We start from the raw sequence: 21,955 nt of genomic DNA, 5'->3' as shown, positions 1-21,955 counted from the left end.
AGTATTGGTATAATGGTGTTGTGGTTCCGTCTGAGGCCCCTCCGGGAACGGCTGACCTTCTGTCGGTTTCCAGCTCAGAGGGAGAGGCTGAGGAACAGGAGGTGCAGACAGACGAGGAGGAATCCCAGGCTGAAGAAGAGGGAGGACAGCCAGAGTCCCACCAGGGGGAGCTCTCCTCAGCAAGCAGCCTGGATTCCTTAGAGGAAAGTGCACAAGCCATAATTGATCTGCGACAACGGAGAGCTAATCAGAGACGGAGTCAATTGGCTAGATACTTTAAGCATTAAAGTGGCAGCAGCTGGGTTTGGGTGTGGTGCTCTTGGGAAAGGCTAAAAGGCAGACCCACCCTTCCTGGCTTGTGGAGTTTTATCTTTGAGAGTCGTGGGACCTGACTGTGAACTTTGGTGTCTTGGAATCCTGGTTTGTGCCTTTTGACTATTGAAACCTTGGGGGGGGGGGGGGTGCCAGCAAGAAGCTTGCTGTATTGTCTGGACATCAGGACCCTGCTGTACCATATTATATCCTGTCTGTTGGAAAGAACAGGTTTTCCTCTGTGCTTATTTTTTCCAGTTATAAAATACTTTTGGCTTTTACCAGAGTGTCTGGCTGTTTTTTCCAGTTGGTGTTGAGGTCTGGGGGAACCCAGACAGAACAAATGGTAAGAACAATTCAATAGTGAAATAATTTGCATGGGAAATGGTGAGCTGTTTTTATTAGTTATATTCTAACAGGAATTCCAATATAATTTTTAGGGATGCTTTAATCTGGATTCTGGCATTGAGCATTGCGTTGAATTTAGTGTCTTCAATAGTTCTTTCCCACTCTGTGATTCTTTTATTCTGTGAATGATTTGACAAATATGTTGGCTCAGATATCTCCTGGAAACATGCCTGTTGGAGACCTGTTGAAACAAATTGCTAATTTACCATATGGCAAAGTTAACTAAGAGTAACTTGAGCCAAAATTGTTAATCATGCTTGTATTTGATTTTTTAAAAAATGAATTATGGGTTTATTGTGGAATTGGGAAATATACACATACTATATGTTTAAAAAGATGTATATGCCTCATTTTTCAACCATGAATGTGACATTACACTATACCATTTTCCATGTCAGATGTGACATTTTAAATATGCCCTTGATTTATTTTCTCTGCATTCCTATATTTTCTTGCATTAGGACTAGCAAATCTCTGCCTATGCAGATTGATGGGGAACCATGGATGCAAACACCTTGTACAGTAAGTTTGTCTTGCTCATATATTCAATAAGCTGATAAATCTAATAAAATTAGTGCTTATTCTATGATCCTGAAATCTTGCACATTTCAGTAAGAATGATTTATGCAGCACAATACACAATTGCATTCATTACCTCCTTTTGTATGATTCAGTATGTAAAAGTTTTCAGTTGCACTTTGATAAAAGAATGCTCAATAAATATTTCTGCCCATTCAACTTTTTAAACTGATTTTATACAAACAGTTCATGGTTCTGAAAGACTATGTCAGGCCTTGATTAAATAATCAAGGAAATGTAATCATGATGCAGAAACAATGGGAGATGTCTCTATTATAATGTACTCTTTATAAAAGAAATAGGAAATCAGATTAAATCCATTACAGCCAATTCACATATTACACCCAAGTTTGTCACCAAGTGTTCACACAAAATGGAACTGAATGCAATCACAGATGGTTGCATTTTTGTGTTGATAATTTCAAATTGATGTTCCACCTTTATTTTAAAAAGAACACTCAAGAAAGAACAAGATGGTTAAAATAACAAAATATCAAATGTTTTTAAAGATGATAATTGGAAATACCTTTAAGAAAAAGGACACTAAATAGTACAATTTCAGACAAGCAAGTTAAGTGAATTTTGCATGAAAACATCAATAACCAGGCAAAGGAAAATTCTTCTAATGAAAGTATGACTTTCTGAACAGAAATATCCACAGTCTTAGTGTGATCATTAAGAAAAGATTCTTTGTACAATAGCCAATCACATATCTGATTATGAGATGTGAAGAAGAACCTGAAATAAATAAATTAGCAACATTTACAGGATCAAACAGATAATTTGATATGTATCTGAAAGCATGGTTTTTAAAAAAAGATCATACTATGCTTTAAATATACTTCCTATGCCATCTTTCAACCAATTAATATACATCAATGTAAAAAAATTCCCTAAGAATTCCCTATGAGTTATAATTAAATAATAATTTAGGTAGAATATAAATAAATCCAACCACAAAAGAGAGATAAAAGCAACAGTAGATAATTCAGTGTGTCCAATTGTGAGAGTACCAGCAGCCTCAAAATAGCAAGCACCTAGGCTGCTAATGCCCTGTTCCCTTAAGACCCATCCACCCCCCAGGTCAACCCATGAATTAAGGGCTATAAAAGCTGAACAGAGAAGCAGTTGTAGATGGAATTGATTTTTTTCCTTTTCATTTGGAAAACTAAAGGTGCCTGAATCAGCCTAAGGCAAACAGAATAGTTACTGTTCTCCATAATCACAAAAAGAAGTAGGGGAGGCACAGGAATTATGGTAAAATTGAAAAACAAGGATAACTAATACTAACCTTTAAGCACAATTTGTTGCCTAGAGACCAGGTGGAATTGTGTTGACTCACTGGGAATTTGGAGTCCACTAACTGTAGTTGTCAAACCTGTGAAAAAAGTGGCCATTTATCCAAGGACTATAAAAGCTAGAGGGGAAAAAAAGAAATGGCTACAGTATTGTAAGCATCTCCGGAAAAAATTATGATTCACAACAAATGTTGATGGAATCACTATGAGCAATTTAGTAGATACCGGAAGATACATATGTCCCAATTTAGTAAAAAAATAAATAAAAAGGCAGCATAAGTGTGGAAAGAGCCTATACAAGTCTTTGGGTAGAGTGGGTCTTGGTAACCTGCAGCTCCAGAGCCACTTGTGGCTCTTTGGGCCCTCTACTGCACCTTCCTGTCCCATCACTAGCTGGCCCTTCCCCTCCCCATCACTCCTCATCTGGCCTTAGAAGGTAAGGGCAACGGTTGAAGATGGAGAAGTGGCTGGGACTGATTCTTCAGTGCCTCACTCGTACTGGAGCTTCTTCTGATGCTTTTTGGTGCTGGACATTTATTTATTTATTTGTTGGACTTGTATGCCGCCCCTCTCCGAAGACTCGGGGCGGCTCACAACATGTAAAAACAGTCACAACAATCCAATTAATTAAAATTTAACGATTTAAGAAAAGAAACCCCATATGATAACAGACACACACACAAGCATACCATGCATAAATTGACGTGCCCAGGGGAGATGTTTAGTTTCCCCATGCCTGACGACAAAGGTGGGTTTTGAGGAGTTTTCGGAAGGCAGGAAGAGTAGGGGCAGTTCTAATCTCTGGGGGGAGCTGGTTCCAGAGAGCCGGTGCCGCCACAGAGAAGGCTCTTCCCCTGGGACCCGCCAACCGGCATTGTTTGGTTGACGGAACCCGGAGAAGGCCCACTCTGTGGGACCTAATCGGTCGCTGGGATTCGTGCGGCAGGAGGCGGTCTCGGAGATATTCTGGTCCGATGCCATGAAGGGCTTTAAAGGTCATAACCAACACTTTGAATTGTGACCGGAAATTGATCGGCAGCCAATGCAGACTGCGGAGTGTTGGTGAAACATGGGCGTACCTAGGTAAGCCCATGACTGCTCTCGCAGCTGCATTCTGCACGATCTGAAGTTTCCGAACACTTTTCAAAGGTAGCCACATGTAGAGAGCATTACAGTAGTCGAACCTCGAGGTGATGAGGGCATGAGTGACTGTGAGCAATGAGTCCCGGTCCAGATAGGGCCGCAACTGGTGCACCAGGCGAACCTGGGCAAACGCCCCCCTCGCCACAGCTGAGAGATGGTTTTCTAATGTGAGCTGTGGATCGAGGAGGACGCCCAAGTTGCGGACCCTCTCTGAGGGGGTCAATAATTCCCCCCCCAGGGTGATGGACGGACAGATGGGATTGTCCTTGGGAGGCAGAACCCACAGCCACTCCGTCTTATCCGGGTTGAGTTTGAGTCTGTTGACACCCATCCAGGCCCCGACAGCCTCCAGGCACCGGCACATCACTTCCACATGCCTCGGTCACTTGGGGAGATGCGCAACTTGCTCTCCACTTCAATAAACTGGTCCAACCGAGCCACAACCAACACAGGCCTCACTAAAATGAGAGCTGTGACAGTGGGAATGGGATCTGGGAGGACTAGCAATGGAAAGGAGGATGAGCCCACACTACACATCCATGGATTTAAAAAGCACAGGGTAGTGGGAAAAGGGGGCTGGCCCCAAGGAACTTCACAGATCCATCCCAGGGGTCAAACTCAGAGAAGGCTACAGTGCCCTCATCAAAGACGCTCACTGGTCAACTGGTCTCCCTGTATGTGTGTGTGTTTGTGTGTGTTTCTCAATGTTTCTCTCTGTGTATATGTGTGTGTATGTACCTGTATCTCTTTCACACACTTACTTGTTCTCTGTTTCTGTGTTTCTTCTCATTCTCTCGGAAAGCCCAGTGAGCTCTTTTTGAGGCTCTTCACTACTCCTTTTCTTTCTTCTTTTTTGAAATTCAGTCTGGCTGAGGAATGAGCACAAGCAATGCTGGAGGTTTCCCTCTTTCTCTTCCTCCTGTCCTTATCCTCTTCTATTTATTTTTATTTATTTATTTTATTTATTTTATTTGTCAAACAAGTATAGTATTATAGTACATATTAACATAACATAAATAGAACGTAGTAATAGAAAGGATAATAAGACAATAGGACAGGGACATTAGGCACATAAGTGCACTTATGCACGCCCCTTACAGACCTCTTAGAAATCTGCTACCAGAGATTTACTACAAAGAACTACTAACCAGAGCATACAAAACATTTGTCAGACCAATTCTTGAATACAGCTCACCTGTATGGAATCCTCACTGCATAACAGACATTAATACAATTGAAGGAGTTCAGAAATACTTCACAAGAAGAGTCCTCCACTCCTCCTCACGCAACAAATTACCTTACTCCTGCAGACTTCAATTACTATGTTTAGAAAATTTACAGCTACACTGCCTCTGAACTGATGTAACTGTTGTTCATAAAATCATACACCACAATGTACTCCCTGCTGGCGACTACTTCACCTTTAACAACAACAACACAAGAGCATGCAATAGATACAAACTAAATGTAAATCGCTCCAAACTAGACTGCAGAAAATACAATTTCAGCAAGAGTGGTCAATGCCTGGAATTCACTACCAGACTCTGTTGTTTCTTCCCCCAATCCCAAAATCTTCAACCTTACATTATCTACAATAGACCTCTCCCCCTTTTCTAAGAGGTCTGTAAGGGGTGTACATAAGTGCACCATTGTGCCTACCGTTCCTGTCCTAATGTCTTTTTTATCTTTTCCATCTCTACTTTATACTTATATTATGTTAAACATACTACAATACAATAATATATTTGTATGACAAATAAAATAAATAAATAAATAATAAAATATAGAGACGGGGAAGGGGAGAGAAAGAGTCATAGAGAGTTAGAGAGAGTAAGAAAGGGGGAAAGAGTGAGAGGGGGAGAGAGACATAGATACAGAGAGAGGGGGAGAGAGAAAGAGAGGGAAGGAGAGAGAAGTGTTTTATGGTTCCTGGTTCTCTGTCCTAATGAGTGGTTGGGTAGGCGTGGCTAGGGTGATCATGTGATTGGGAGTGAGTTGACCATGCCTACCCAGGATTTATAGCTCCCAGTAGTTTTTTTCCTGTGGGAAACAAATCCAAATGGTTCTTTGAGTATTTAAGGTTGCAGGTGACACGTTAGTCAAGTAAAGTAGACACAATAATCCCAAACATACAATATAATGTAGTATTACCGTTTTCCTGATCATTATTTATCCTTTTTCTTATTTTTTTCTTATCATTTATTTTTATTTTTTATTTTACCCTTTCCGTTCTGGTACAAGATCAACTTTTCCCTGTCAGATAACTCAGCACAACGAGGTATCACAGATAGAAACATAGAAACATAGAAGACTGATGGCAGAAAAAGACTTCGTGATCCATCTAGTCTGCCTTTATACTATTTTCTGTATTTTATCTTAGGATATATGTTTATCCCAGGCATGTTTAAATTCAGTTATTGTGGATTTATCAACCACGTCTGCTGGAAGTTTGTTCCAAGGATCTACTACTCTTTCAGTAAAATAATATTTTCTCACGTTACTTTTGATCTTTCCCCCAACTAATTTCAGATTGTGTCCCCTTGTTCTTATATTCACTTTCCTATTAAAAACACTTCCCTCCTGGACCTTATTTAACCCTTTAACATATTTAAATGTTTCGATCATGTCCCCCCTTTTCCTTCTGTCCTCAAGACTATACAGATTGAGTTCATTAAGTCTTTCCTGATATGTTTTATGCTTAAGACCTTCCACCATTCTTGTAGCCTGTATTTGGACCCATTCAATTTTGTCAATATCTTTTTGTAGGTGAGGTCTCCAGAACTGAACACAGTATTCCAAATGTGGTCTCACCAGCACTCTATATAGAGGGATCATAATTGCCCTCTTCCTGCTTGTTATACCTCTAGCTATGCAGCCAAGCATCCTACTTGCTTACCCTACCACCTGACCACACTGTTCACCCATTTTGAGACTGTCAGAAATCACTACCCCTAAATCCTTCTCTTCTGAAGTTTTTGCTAACACAGAACTGCCAATACAATACTCAGATTGAGGAGGCTTGCAGCTGTGGCAGGGGACACGGATTTCTCCTCTTTTTACTGTTCTGGTACAAGATAATAATAACAATAACAATAATAATAATAATAATAATAATTTATTAGATTTGTATGCTGCCCCTCTCCGAAGACTCAACTTTTCCCAGTCAGATAACTCAGCACAACGAGATATCACAGATCATTTTATTACAGGCATTCTCACAATAACTCACAGTTTTGATGTGATTCTTCTGCAGTATAATCTTTCCCATTGTGCAGGTAAAAAGAGGTTAAATTGACCCCGGCTCTAGGTGTAGCATCTACATGCTGGCTGGCTTAGTGAGTGAAGACAAAAGACCTGCCGGAATGCTCTCTCCAATTACCCCTCATCCCAAGTCAGAGCCAATAGGAATACACAGATGTGGTCACATGTAAAACTACATTACCCAGAATGCAATTTCACTACATTTCTCCTAATGCAATATCTTAAAGCAACATGTCTAAAAACAGTCCAACTGTCTCTGGGGACAGCACACTCCCCGCCTGGAATTTGTAAAATTCCACTACTAACTAGCAAATAAACTGAAATAAACAAAGATATAGGCTAAATAGTGCAGCTTAACTATCTTAATAATGTAAACAATGCATAGCATAAACAATGTAACATAACTAATTGACTAAATAAAGGGCATAGCATAACAGTCTATCTGAACTAAGTAACAAAAGTAAATGAAGCATATCATCAGACAATGTAAACACTGAAGTAAACATGAGGCATGCAAAGCTTGAGGTTCAGTCTTGAAGCTTGATCTGTCTTTTCAGCAAGACTAGGTTGGTGACGAGTATGGCATAGATCTTCTTGGCGAAAGTCTTTTGCGCTGGGCAGAACTTAGAGCACAAGTCCCATGTGTCAAGAGTTTGGAGATGTGTTCTTGTCCTGCAACAAGACAAGGAACAGGTGCAACCAGGACAGGGACACGAACAGGAACAGATTGACAGGAACAAGTGCGATCGGAACTGGAACAGGAACTGGATCAGAATCTGGACCTAGAACAGAAACTGGAACAGGTTCCACAGGATCAGGAACAGGATCAGATGCCGTAGGAACTGGAACAGGATCAGGATCAGAAACAGGATCTGGAACTGGATCAGGATCAGAAACTGGACCTGGACCTGGAATAGAAACTAGAAAAGAAACTGGAACAGGTTCCACAGTAACAGGAGCAGGAGTAGGAACAGAAGCTAGAAAAGGGGCTTGGAATTTATGCTCCCCGCCGTAGATTCTGATATATGCCATGGCTGCTATTGTTTGCGTGGATGCATCTGAGAAAACATGCAGCTCTCTTTTCGTCATGGTGGCAGGTGGGCATTTTACACTGATGCCTTGAAGACTGCTCAGGGAGGTATGTCTTGACTCCCTTTTTCGTTTCTGCTCTAGCTTCTGTGAAAGGTACACTCCAGAGAAGGGCAAGCACCACCATTCTTTGTTCCTTTTAGGAGATGGGGTAAGTTCTGGATCATCTTGTCCATGAACTCCACCAGATGAGCTTTGATTTCAGGCTTCTTGTTCATAAGTCTTCTCAGGTTAAAAAGGTGGGAGGAAGCTTGCTCATGGTTGTTAGACGAGTGTTGAAAGGGCAGTGGTGCAATCCAGCTTCCACTAGTGTATTGTTTAATTTCTCCTTCTATGAGCTGTGGAGAACATTTGTCTTCTATTGATGTGGCTACATCATTGTCTTCCTTGTTGGTCTGAAGTATTGTCTCTTCTAGGACAGAATTGTCTTTGAAAGTTATGAGCTCTTCTTCGCATGGCTTCAAGTGGGGTATACTGCTTGCTACTTCAGGCAACACGATTTGGCTGCGATTACCTGGCAACTTGTCGCATTCTGGCAATGGTGGTAGTGTGAATGTTCCACTCCCATCTGATGATTCTATGCAGTATCCACTGGTTTTGCTCCCTGCCATGCGCTGGTATCCAGCATACGCTGACATCGTGTAGCGTGCTTCCTCGATCTGAATGTCAAAGAGGTTGATAAATGCAGACCTAGGTAATGATTGGTTGTTTTGCGTGTCTATCATTGCATACGGCTTCATGGCCTTTCCAGGCATACCTCTGTATATATCTGGTGCCCCATGTTCAAGGGTCTTGCAGGTTTGACAGGGATGTCTCAGCTTCAGCACTGAGGTTACACTTCACAATTGCTTGTGAACCTTCTGGCTGGGACTCCTTCACTGCTGCTGAAGGATCTCCCTGGTTACTCTTAGCGTCTTGGTCCATCAAGCTATGTTTTGTAATGGTGAGGGAGGGATCTTGTGATACAGAGCATGCGATGTCACATGCTTCACCTTTTGGTATCTCTGGTTGTTGAGATTCACCTCCCTGCTGTAGCAAATCTTGTTCTTTTTCATAGACCTTGCTATTATTGTTTGGGCCCATCTTCTTACTTATCAAATAGTCAAGTTTGGCTATTTCTTTCTTTTGTTTGGCTGCTACTTCTTTTAGTTTGGCCATTTGTGCCTCATGGTTGGCCTGTGCTCTGGCCATTTCTTTCTCATGGTTGTCCCGTGATCTGGCCTTTTCTTCCTTTAGTAAGGCTATTTTTGCTTCAATTTGTGCCTCTTCATCTTCGATGGGTTTGAAAAAATGAAATTTGTGTAGGAGGAACTTTGCTCGTTCTTTGTTTGTCTGCTGGATAGTTTGTGTGTCCTTCAGAAGGTCCTCATCTTGTAACTCCTGTTGAATGTCGATTAGCTACCATTCACAGTTTTTCCAAAGTATGTGAATTCCCTTGCACTCTTCATGTAGTGACCGAATGCAACATGAAGAGCTCTTCTTCTTTGATGTTTGAGAGATATAACAATTCCTTCCAAAGTTTTTCCATATTTTGGTAGTACTTGTTCCATTTTCATTACATTTCCCCTAATGCAATATCTTAAAGCAACATGTCTAAATATAGTCCAACTGTCTCTGTCTCTGGGGACAGCACACTTTCTCTTTCTTGTCTTTTTCCTTATCTTTCCCTTAACGTTTTTCTTTCTTATGTTTGCCTTATTTTCATTATCTTTCATTATCTTTTTATCTTTTATTTTATTTTTATTATCTTTCATCATCTTTCATTATCTTTTTTATCTTACCTATCTTTCCTAATCTTTTTCTTATTTTTTCTTTTTTTATTTTAATATTAATATTTTGTCATTTTTTTGTCATTTTTTTAAACTTTTACCTTTTTATTTTTATTATATTTTCCTATATCTGATCTTATTTTCTTGTCTTATCTTTTCTTATCTTTTTCCCTTTTTCTTTTCTTTATCCTTTTTCTTATCTTGTCCTATCTTTTTTTCCTTTTTATTGACCCATTTATCTTTTTACTGTTACCTTTGTTATCAGTTTAATATGATACTACTGAAGAAATGTTCCTCTGGCCACTTGCTGTATATTACATTCCATAGAACAGAACAGTGTTTTATCGGCTAATTTGATCAAAATAAGCTTTTGGGACTTATTTTGATCAATTTTGTAGATTGGGAACATATGCACTCATAAAGGGTATTTAAATATTTTTGGATGACTGAATAGTTGCTGAATGTGCTAAATACATCAGAATATAAGGTAACAAGACCTACATCATTCTACAATATAATTTGAATGTCTAGAAAGGAAACTCAAGAAGTACTGTTGCCACTTATATTGACTTTCAAAAAAAGTAGAAGGAGAAAGAAGAATGACTTACCTGGTAATAATGTTAGTGGAAAAGAGCTGTCTTTGGCATAAGCAGGAATACTCGAACAGCACTTATATGGAAGTTCTTTTGTTAAACTCACTTATTTGAAAGAGCTTGTATTTTAATTGAAAGCATAATAGTTTGATGCATCAGATCCAATGCACCCAGCAGGACTGTGTGAGAGAGCTATGTCCTATTTCTTTCTGCTCCATGTAGTAGGACTACACTGTCTTCCAGAAAGAAAAGTCTCTCTTTGGAACATATATCCCAGCTGTGCTCAAACAATTCCTATCTAAAGTCACAAATCTTATTTAGCAATGAATAACTCATTTGCAAACATTTGAAGTTTGTCACTCTGTTGTTTAGTTGGGTGTTATTTTGGAGTTCACTAAACAGCATACACTTTTTTGTCAACCTATGCACATTTTTGGCTTTATTTTACAAGTTTCATTTTGTTATTTTTGGTTCTTTTCTTTTTGTATAATTGACAATGTAATTTGCTGCATGTGTGCTTTCTGCACCTTAGACAACTATATTGAGATGTAATCACCTATCTTTCCAGTTCAGACTGTTTTTTAAAAAAGAATTAGTTATGACTAATTGCCAATTAATTTGTAGTAGTTAAAGGTGGGGGAGGGGCCAGAATAATTGCACCTACTAATTAAAATTTAAAATATTCCAAAGTGTCATCTTTAGGTGTCTGGAATACATAATTTCCATTTTGGTTCAGTGCTGGATCCTGTAACAACCCTGATCTTGACAGATTTATTAATTTAAAGGCTCAGCAATACCTATTAGTATAAAACATGAAAAAATGTCATTAATCATTTATTTTAATTTTGCAGCTCTGTCATTTTCTCAGTATGTTTAAAAATTATGATGACACCACCATGTTTTCCAATTTACCTGTGTGAAGGGGAAATGGATCACACTATTTAGGGGTGATACTATACTACATTATTAAAGCTTAATTAATGCCAAACTAATTAGATTTAATTTCATTTGGTGCAATGATATTGCTAAGAAATACGGTAGTTTAAATTTTTAAAATGATATTCTGTGGTAGATCACTGGCAAAGAGAATTTTTCTTGTAGGAAATATAATGTAAACAATAACAGGAATGGCAGTATAATTTAAAAACTTACAATTCCTCTTAAATTTGCTTTATTCTTAATAGGTCTGAGTTGCAGGCATGCATCTGAAATTATTTATTTATTTATTCAATTTGCACGCCGCCCATCTCCCTAGGGACTCTAGGTGGCTCACAACCAAAATTAGTCTTTTCAAATCTCTAAAGCCACCCCATGCTTTTCTAGACTTGCCTGCATGGGCAACAGAAAGGAAGTTCCAGAAGAGCTCTGAAAACTGAGAAAGACAGTGTAGTGTTTAATCATTTGAAAAGAGTTGGCTTTTATGGACTCCTTTGAATTATCAATACCCAGCCATTATTCCTCTGTACTTTTAAGCTCCTGAGTTTTTGCAATTTTCAAAAATCACCTTCAACAAGTGAAAACTTTTCTTCAACAGGGTCATGTCCTTGATAGCATTTTATATAGGCCTCCAAACTCATCTTTTTCTTATAATTTTGTTTGTTTGGTTGGTTGGTTGTTAGGCTCTTTTTAGATCAGACCTTTTGATTTCTCCTCTATAGGAACCAAAGCAATAACTGACTCTTTAGGATAGGCCAAAAAATAAAAAAAGAGTTGGCCTTCAGTAACCTAGTTTGTTTAGTACTGAAAGGAAACAGGCTATTGTCTTCATTAATTATAGCCTTTGTTCCTCAGCATTTTTTCCTTTACTATTTCCTATCATTGTTACTGCATTGGTCAATCCAGATGTCATTCTGGGGGGAAAAAATCTAATGGTTAGCTTTATTGATAATATTAAAGCCATAGTTTGTTTAATAAATTAAAACTGCTCTATTTATAATCTTTTCTAAATGCCACCAAAATACAACATACAAGAAGCAAAATCCAAAGAAGTCCGTACTCCTGCAGATTATTAAAGAACTTCAAATATTTCTTCTTCCCTGCAATTTTTAACAGGATTTTAAAAATGCACTTCTGATTGGGCATAAAAATTAACAGTGCTAAAACAAACCAATACAAGCTTTTTTTAGTACTTCAAATCTTCCAAGCTTTCAAAAGCACCCGAAAATGGTTCAATACCACCACTCTGGACAGTCAATAAGTAATAAAAATGTGGTTTGGGATCATGGGCTATAGAAACATAGAAACATAGAAGTCTGACGGCAGAAAAAGACCTCATGGTCCATCTAGTCTGCCCTTATACTATTTTCTGTATTTTATCTTAGGATGGATATATGTTTATCCCAGGCATGTTTAAATTCAGTTACTGTGGATTTATCTACCACGCCTGCTGGAAGTTTGTTCCAAGGATCTACTACTCTTTCAGTAAAATAATATTTTCTCATGTTGCTTTTGATCTTACCCCCAACTAACTTCAGATTGTGTCCCCTTGTTCTTGTGTTCACTTTCCTATTAAAAACACTTCCCTCCTGGACCTTATTTAACCCTTTAATATATTTAAATGTTTCGATCATGTCCCCCCTTTTCCTTCTGTCCTCCAGACTATACAGATTGAGTTCATTAAGTCTTTCCTGATACGTTTTATGCTTAAGACCTTCCACCATTCTTGTAGCCCGTCTTTGGACCCGTTCAATTTTGTCAATATCTTTTTGTAGGTGAGGTCTCCAGAACTGAACACAGTATTCCAAATGTGGTCTCACCAGCATTCTGTATAGTGGGATCATAATCTCCCTCTTCCTGCTTGTTATACCTCTAGCTATGCAGCCAAGCATCCTACTTGCTTTCCCTACTGCCTGACTGCACTGTTCACCCATTTTGAGACTGTCAGAAATCACTACCCCTAAATCCTTTTCTTTTGAAGTATTTGCTAACACAGAACTGCCAATACAATACTCAGATTGAGGATTCCTTTTCCCCAAGTGCATTATTTTACATTTGGAAACATTAAACTGCAGTTTCCATTGCTTTGACCATTTATCTAGTAAAGCTAAATCATTTACCATATTACAGACACCTCCAGGAATATCAACCCTATTGCACACTTTAGAGTCATCGGCAAATAGGCAAACCTTCCCTACCAAACCTTCCCCTATGTCACTCACAAACATATTAAAAAGAATAGGATCCAGAACAGACCCTTGTGGCACACCGTGTGTAACCTGACTCTGCTCAGAATACTCGCCATTAACAATAACTCTCTGATGTCTACGCTTCAGCCAGCTGCAAATCCATTGAACTATCCAGGGATTAAGTCCAATCTTCACTAATTTATCTATCAGCTCTTTATGTGGAACCGTATCAAAGGCTTTGCTGAAGTCCAGGTAGGCAATATCCACGGCACCACCTTCATCCAACACCTTTGTGACATAGTCAAATAAATCAATGAGATTAGTCTGACATGATTTGCCTTCAGTAAAGCCATGCTGACTTGGGTCCAATAAGTTATTGTTTTTTAGGTGCTGATTTATCCTCTTTTTGAGTAGAGTCTCCATCATTTTAACTACAACTGATGTCAAGCTAACTGGCCTGTAGTTACCAGCTTCTTCTCTACTGCCCTTCTTGTGGATAGGCACAACACTGGCCATTCTCCAATCCTCAGGAACATCTCCTGTTAACAAGGATTGGTTAAACAAATCAGTCAGGGGGTTAGCAATGACAGATCTGAGTTCTTTAAGAACTCTGGGGTGGATGCCATCTGGACCCATTGCCTTATTTATCTTTAATCGTTCAAGTTCTTCTAAGACATCGGCTTCTAAGATCACTGGAGCTGAATCCGTACAGCTGGAAGCAATGCTATATCCCTCTATAGTTTTATTTTGTAAGGTGTCTTTTGAGAAAACTGAACAGAAGTAGCTATTGAAATGGTCAGTGATCTCCTTATTAATGCATGTATTATTCCCGGTACTAAGCTTCGTGATGCCGCAGTTTTTCTTCTTCTTATCACTAATATATCTGAAGAAGGTTTTATCCCTCTTCTTTAGAGATTTGGCAGTTTCTTCCTCTTTTGAGGCTTTAGCAGCATATATTATCTGTTTCGCCTCCTTCTGTCTCATTTTATACACCTCCCTATACTTCCAGACTCTTTATACCTCCTATAGGCAGCCTTTTTTTCATTGACTATAGCCCTTACATCATTGCTAAACCATAGCGGTTTCTTCTTCCTTTTACCTTTAGTTATTTGTCTTACATACAGTCCAGTGGCTTTTAAGATGGCCTTTTTTAATACAGTCCACTGGGTGCTCGCTCCTGCCATTTTATCCCTCCCCTTTAATTCATTATCTAAATATTCCCCCATTGCATTAAAATTTGTTTTTCTGAAATCCAATACTTTGGTTGCATTATAGGATTGCTCACAATGTGTTTTTACATCAAACCACAAACATAGATGGTCGCTGCAACCTAAATTTTCTCCCACCTTGACATCTGAAACCCAATTCCCATTCGTAAAAACTAAATCTAGAATATTCTCCCCTCTAGTTGGTGTCTTAACCAGCTGTGCCAGAGCTGCTCCTGTAAAGGCCTCTACTATATTCTTACTTTTGCATGTAAGGGCACTGGGGATATTCCAGTCAACATCAGGCATGTTGAAATCACCCATAACCACAATATCTCCCTTTACTGCCATTTGGGTAATTTCATCCACCATCTTGTTGTCATATTCCTCGGATTGCCCTGGAGGCCTATAGATCACCCCAATTCTAATGACAGAACCTTCTTTATTTTGCATGCAAATCCAGAGAGTCTCTAGATCTTGACATGTATTTTGAATTAGTGTTGTTTTTAGACTTTCTTTAATATAAATGGCTACTCCACCTCCCCTTCTCTCTATTCTATCCTCCCTATACAGTGTATATCCTGGTATGGATATTTCCCATTCATTAGAATCCTTAAACCATGTCTCAGATATGGCAACCAGGTCCAAATTATCTCTAGATATTATGGCCATTAATTCACAGAGCTTGTTGCTCAAGCTTCGAGCATTCGTGCACATTACCCGAAGAACATTATTTTCATTATTAGTTTGCCCCTTATCATCAACAACTACATCTATTTTATTTGCAGCTCCCTTTTCATAAGCTTCCAAAAACTGCTTTATCCTCATTGGTCGGGGACAGAAATCACCCACATCATTTACATCTCTGTCCCCTTTACCTAGTTTAAATGCCTGTCCAAAAAAGTTCTGAATTCCTTACCGAGTACCTGGGCACCTCTGTATGATGGATGCAAACCATCCCTCTTAAACAACTCCCTATTAGACCACCTACTGACATCATGACTTACATAGCCAAAACCTTCAGCTTTACACCACTGCCTTAACCACACATTAAACTCTCTGATACACGTTGTTTTATCCTCTTGACCACAAACCGGTAACACCTCTGAGAAAAGTCACCGAATCTGTTATTTTACCCAGCTCTGTTATTTTACCCAGCTCCCAGCTCCACACTTAGACATTGAAAATCTCTTTTCACTACATTGACATTTCTCTGGGACAAATCATTTGTGCCAAGATGCACCACCACATCAATGTTATTACCTTTACTCACAGCCTTGACAATGAAGCCACAAACTGTAGTCTATAATCTCTTCATCTATAATTTGAACAGGAACTAAGAAAACTTCCAAGCATTTGTGAAAGGAAATTGTGGAAGTCATTGGATCTAAGCTAGGTTTTGCATTAAACTGATGGAATGCTGGTTTGGATATATGAATTATGAATTTCTCAATATAGAATTCATTCCACAATATAAGAGGAAATCTACAGATATGCCATTTTCCATAGTAGGTAGGGCTATCATGGTATTGAAAGCCGCTGAGAGGTCAAGAAGCACCAAGATAGAGGATAAATGTGTATCCCAGGCCCGCCAGGGATCATCCATTAGTGCAACCTAAGCAGTTTCCGATAGGCCTGATCTATTCTCCAGGAAGAGAAAGAGGCAATAACCAATGGAGAAAGAGTAAATAGAAATGGCATCGCCATCTGTCAGCGTGACTAAGGCAAAAACAGCAAAGCTAATTACAAGATGGAAAATATGTGTGGGCCTATTACAAATGCAATGATTAAAATCAATTGGCATTACATAAAAGCAAGCAACTCTTCAATAGGGATTTTACACTCTGATGATATCAGAAGTGGCTGACAAATGCTTAGTATATTTTAAAAAATTAAACATTACGGAGATCGTCTATCATTTCTATATATACACATACATACATACATACATACATACATACATACATACATACATACATTTATATACACACATAAATATGCATGAATTGACATCCTTCAGTCTCGAAAGACCATGGTATCATGCTCTGGATTCCCCAGAGCATGAAGCCTGGGTAGGTTAGTATGGAGGATAGACCGGAGGGGGGGTATTTGCTGCTTGGGTAGGACACAGACACACACAAGTGTGTGTGTGTGTGTGTATATGTGTCTGAGTGTGTGTGTGTGTGTGTGTGTGTGTGTGTGACACATATTTTTGAAAATTAAGGGAGACTAGGATAGATCTATTTCGGCCTTATTCTGGCCTCATCAGCTAGCCATACCCTCACTGGAACTGGAACTTGCAGCCTTTGTCTTGTAAGGCAAAGAATTAACCTCTAGGCTACAGTATCCAATCCCTTCAGCTCTGTACCAACATACTTTATTTGCAGCAGCACGAAGCTCAATACAGCAACGCCTGAAGATGACGTGTGATCTTGTCGAAATCGTAACGACACTCTCAATCTTACATGGGAAAAGACTCAAATACACCAAAACTTTTATAGATATATAGATATAGATGGTACAGATATAGATATAGATTTCAGATAACATCTACATTGATGAAAGCATATTAACAAGCTTTATACAAAACAAATTTTTTTAGTCAAATTGATACCGTGTTTCCCCGATAGTAAGACCCCCCCGATTGTAAGACATATGGGGGGTTTCAGGGAGGTCGGCTAATATAAGCCATACCCCGAAAGTAAGACATATGTCTTACTTTCGGGGAAACACGGTATGAAGAGACAGTAGAACCTCGACATACGTCCCCCCCGCCGCCGCCGTCCCCCCTCGCCGCCGCCTGCAAGCGCTCTGCCAGGCGGCTCTCCCCGCTCCGCTCTTCGATATGCCAGAGAGCCGGAGAAGGGGGCATCCGGACCCCCCCCCCCCAGCAGAAGCCAAGGGGGGGGTCCTTTCAAGTGGCGCTGGGCGAAAGAGGGCGGGCGGCCAGCAGCAGAAGGCGAGAGGTGCCTCCTTCTCTGGCTCTCCGGCAGATTGAGTGCGCGAAGAGGCACCTCTCACCTTCCGCCGCTGCTGGCCGCCCTCTTTCGCCCAGCGTCGCTTCGGAAGCCGACAAAGGAGAAACTTCTGCAAATCGTGCACCGTCTCCAGCACTCTCTCCGGGTCGGATTGTGTGAAAGAGGCCGGGTTGGGGGAAGGGGAGAGGTAAGATGTGTTTGTTTGTTTTTTGCAACGCTGCTCCGTTGGGGAAAGAGGGAAGGTGGTTCGCTCGGAGTTGGGGCTGAATAGAAGCACGTGGAGAAGCCCAACCTTGGGGTGGGCTGGGGGAGAAGGGAGAGCAAGGAGGGCCATTGTGCATTGCCAGGTGGTGGGGGTCTCCCCCAGTTCAAAAGGTGCCTTGGCTGGAAGAGTAGCTGGTTTCCAGGGCATAAACTGGCTCGCTTCCGGGGATGGTGCACATCCGCTCACTTGCAGGGAAACAGCTTTGGGGCTAAAGTGGCACTCCAGGCGCAAGATTGTATCCCGAGTAGTAATTCCATTTACTGCTCCGATGTGCCTCGCTGCAGGCTTTCTGTCAACGAAATAACAGCAACATGTTCTCGGAAGCCACCGCCTCTTCCCCTGCCTCGCTGCCCCTTGTCTCGCGCGACAAGGGGTGGAAAGGGGGGGAGGTCCGGAGCTGCGCCCTCCTTCGCCCGCCTCCTTTCCAATGTAAGACATACCCCGAAAGTAAGACATAGTGGGGCTTTTGGGGGTAAAAAGAAAGTAAGACACTGCCTTACTATCGGGAAAACATGGTACATAAATGAAGTTTTAGGAGAAATACAAAGAAAAAAACCCCACAATATTTTTCATAAACATTTCTTTAAAAGCTACAGTTAAACTATAACAAGTTAAAAATTAGGGGGAAATTAAAGTTAATTATTTATTAAACATAGAAATCCATTTATATTCTATATGTTAGTTAGGGAAATAATAAGGTGTGTGTATGTGTGTGTGCATCATTGATAGCAAATTTTCATCCAAGAAATAGTCTTTCCTGTTTTTTAATGAGCCTCTCCTCTTAGTGTACTTTTTTATTTCATTGCTATTAGTGAATGACAAGTGAAGGATATTCACTTTAGCTTGAAAATGTCAGGTATGCACTTTAAGAGATATATTTTTGCCAGTTTTAATGAGTCGGTGTTTCTTTTTCAAAGAAATACTTATCTGTGATGGGGGTGCTGTGTAGATGACAACTGATATTTAATAAGTGATAGCTCTTGTATTAGCAGTAGTTCACTAAAGAAAATGTCTCAAATAGCTTTTGAAAAACTGTAAGCCGCAGTGGCCCAAAGGCTAGATGTGACCTTTTTATTACATAATGAGAATCATTTATTCTCGCACAATGTATCTTAAAGTCACAGACAAAATGCCACTTTGATAATTGCTTTCAATTAGCTTTGAGCATAGCATACATTCATAAAATGTCTTCTCTCATTTAGACTTGAATTAGAGAAAATTGGAGACATAATCTACACGAGGGTTGTCTCATTTAAGGTGATTTCTGGTTTTATATCAAAGAAATCAAAATAGGTAGTTATGAAGTAATCTTTCATATGGTTTTAAGCAGGCTTTTCATATTTGATTTGATTTTACTACCAATTAATTAACAAAATAGAATGCTACTTAATCATTTTTGACCTTTTTAACATGCTAGACTTCAATTTCAAGTCCTAGTGGTTATTTTCAAATTAAGCATGGAAGTTCATGTTAAGCACAATGAACCCAGAAGTATAAATTGTGAAATTGTGATATAATTGAGTGCCAATTTTTTATACATAATAGATACAACATTCATTTTTATCTTATTCCAGCAAGAGCAAAACAGAGTAGAACCAGTTTCCATCTCTTTTTTGTCAAACAACTGATACAACAAACCACTTTTGGGAGAAATATCCTAATTAAGGGGTGGTTAAATATGGAACATGGACTAATTACTTTATTGAGATTCATATCCAACAGGTCTACCCTGAGTATATATATAGTTGCAAGCACATACTTCCTCTATCCCTTTTACAATTCCTTGGATCCAGTGTATATTGAATTCTGTTTTATCATATACATTGGAGCAGTTGCCGATATAATTAGAATATTATATTATAAATAAGATTCCACCAAGTTGGGGGGATGATTACTATATGCAGGGAATACCCGTGGCTTATTTTTCCCCCCAATATGCTTTTTACTTACCAAATACTGTATCTGTTATTTCATGCAAAATATATATTTTATCTGATCTAGTTATTACTGTGTTTTACATGTGTTTTCTTATATTTCATGATACTATGACTTTAAAATATTCTAAAACAAATGTAAATAGACAGTGGGAGGATCAATGCAATTTATATGATTATGTTAATCTTCCCTTTGAATAATGGTCTAATCAATTATCAGCTTTTAAAAATTGTATTCACTTGCCCTATGTTCTATTGGAACATGCTTAAAAGTTAAGAAAGCTTATCTTGGGACAGGAGATATAATTATCACTGGTTTTTTTTTCACCAGATAAAAATTACCCCCAAGAATCAAGCTCCAGTTCTGATGGGGCCTCCTCCGAAAACTGGAATCTTCTCTTCCATCATTAAAAGAACAAGGAACTACAGCAAAGAGTAGTTCAAACTTTACAAAAATCAAATGAGTAGGGATGTAGACTGGAAATCTTTCAAGGGTTTTTAAAGTATTCTCTACTACATAATCATAGAAGCAGGAATAGCAGTTGCTGTGACAGAACTAATGTAAAATGATGCTATTAGAATAATTTGTTGCTACAGTTTTGTAGGCATTTTGCATGAAGAAAGCTAATGTTTACATAAACTGATAAAACATATTTTTGTTGCATGCATTACAGTCACTAATTTACAGTATAAATACGCTATTGATGGGTTAGGGGGAAATGCAACACTGTTAGAAATGTGATTTTCAGATAATATGATCCTCAACCTGCTTGCTTCAGTTTTTAGATGAAATATTTAATTCCTTGGATCTCTTCAGGCCTTTGCTGAGAAAAATATAATTTGTTATATTAGCCTTACTGCTTACAAATAAACCATTCACCAGTTGTTTCTCTTAAATAAAAGTAGTCCAGATTAGCGTGAATCTAATTCATTTCAAGACAGAAATATGATTCATTTGTTTTTCTGCATTTAGCATTGGTCAGAAACATATTTAACAGATAATACATCCCATTATCCATATGAGGATTAACTTTCACATAACCATGTTTAGAGTTGTGTTGTTTACATTTCACATTGTTATCACATTTATAAACATTTCCACCAAGATGCAGGCATAAGAGTAGAATTTTAAAAATGTTGGTAATTTTTCCCTCCTGAAATAATGAGCTATTTTACACAGAACAGAAGAAACCCTAAATTTATCTAGCGCTGGTTGAACCTGAATGCACCCACTCTCGTCTCTAATAAATATAATTATTTTATTCCTGTATTTTTAAATAATTGTCACAGTTGCATCTCATTATATTCTATAAATACAATATTAAAAAATAGCTAGTAATGTTTGATTTTTTGATGTCAGTTTTAAATATTCTCCACTGCACAAGATACAGTTATAAATAAACAAATAACATGCCTAATAAACAATATTTCTCTTTCCACCAATCAACATGATGAATTAGATTAATGGATAAATAATGGGTTTTCTTGATAACCTTCATTTTTCCAATCTCTTAATTACATTAAGCATATTTAAGAAACTATGGAAGAACAGAGGCTGAAATTCACAAGTAACATCCATAAAGGTTCCTAACTGGATGTAATTATTTAAATATTATCAATGAAATATTACTAGCTTATTTTAGATGTAAGAGTACTAATATGTGGATAGGCCATATTTATTGTGGCATTTTATGTAGTATAAAGTAGGTAGATCATTTACTCATGAGCTTCACTGTATCCAGCAGTTTCTGTAATTGATTCAAGCCATTGTTCTATTCTGTACTTGTTCTTGTGGGACATATTTTATGTCCTGATTCTGCTTTCATTCTTCTAATGGAAGCAGTAAGAGCAAAGCCACAAATTGAGAGAGTAAATATCAACCACATCAATCACAAAAGGGGAGCCTTCTTAAAATTCAGCTGGTTTTCTGGGGTTCCAAACCTAATAAAATAATCTAGTCTTGAGGAACTTACAAACATCACTTTAGTATAATACA

The 21,955-nt window shown here is 38.7% G+C and overlaps 1 protein-coding gene across 4 annotated transcripts in view; it reads left to right on the top strand.

Annotated features, from left to right (window-relative positions):
• DGKB (diacylglycerol kinase beta) overlaps positions 1–20,398 on the top strand; it is a 345,124-nt gene extending 324,726 nt beyond the window's left edge. For all 4 annotated transcript variants that reach the window (XM_070729086.1, XM_070729085.1, XM_070729084.1 and 1 more), the window contains 2 exons: positions 1,182–1,242; positions 20,291–20,398. In XM_070729086.1, the coding sequence (XP_070585187.1) occupies positions 1,182–1,242; positions 20,291–20,398 (169 nt within the window). The remainder of the gene's footprint in view (positions 1–1,181; positions 1,243–20,290) is intronic.
• Positions 20,399–21,955: the final 1,557 nt, after the last annotated feature.

Source organism: Erythrolamprus reginae, chromosome Z, assembly GCF_031021105.1.
Source record: "Erythrolamprus reginae isolate rEryReg1 chromosome Z, rEryReg1.hap1, whole genome shotgun sequence".
Lineage (NCBI taxonomy): Eukaryota > Metazoa > Chordata > Lepidosauria > Squamata > Dipsadidae > Erythrolamprus > Erythrolamprus reginae.
The sequence above is the reverse complement of the archived record's forward strand: the minus strand, read 5'-3'. Positions and strand labels throughout refer to the sequence as shown.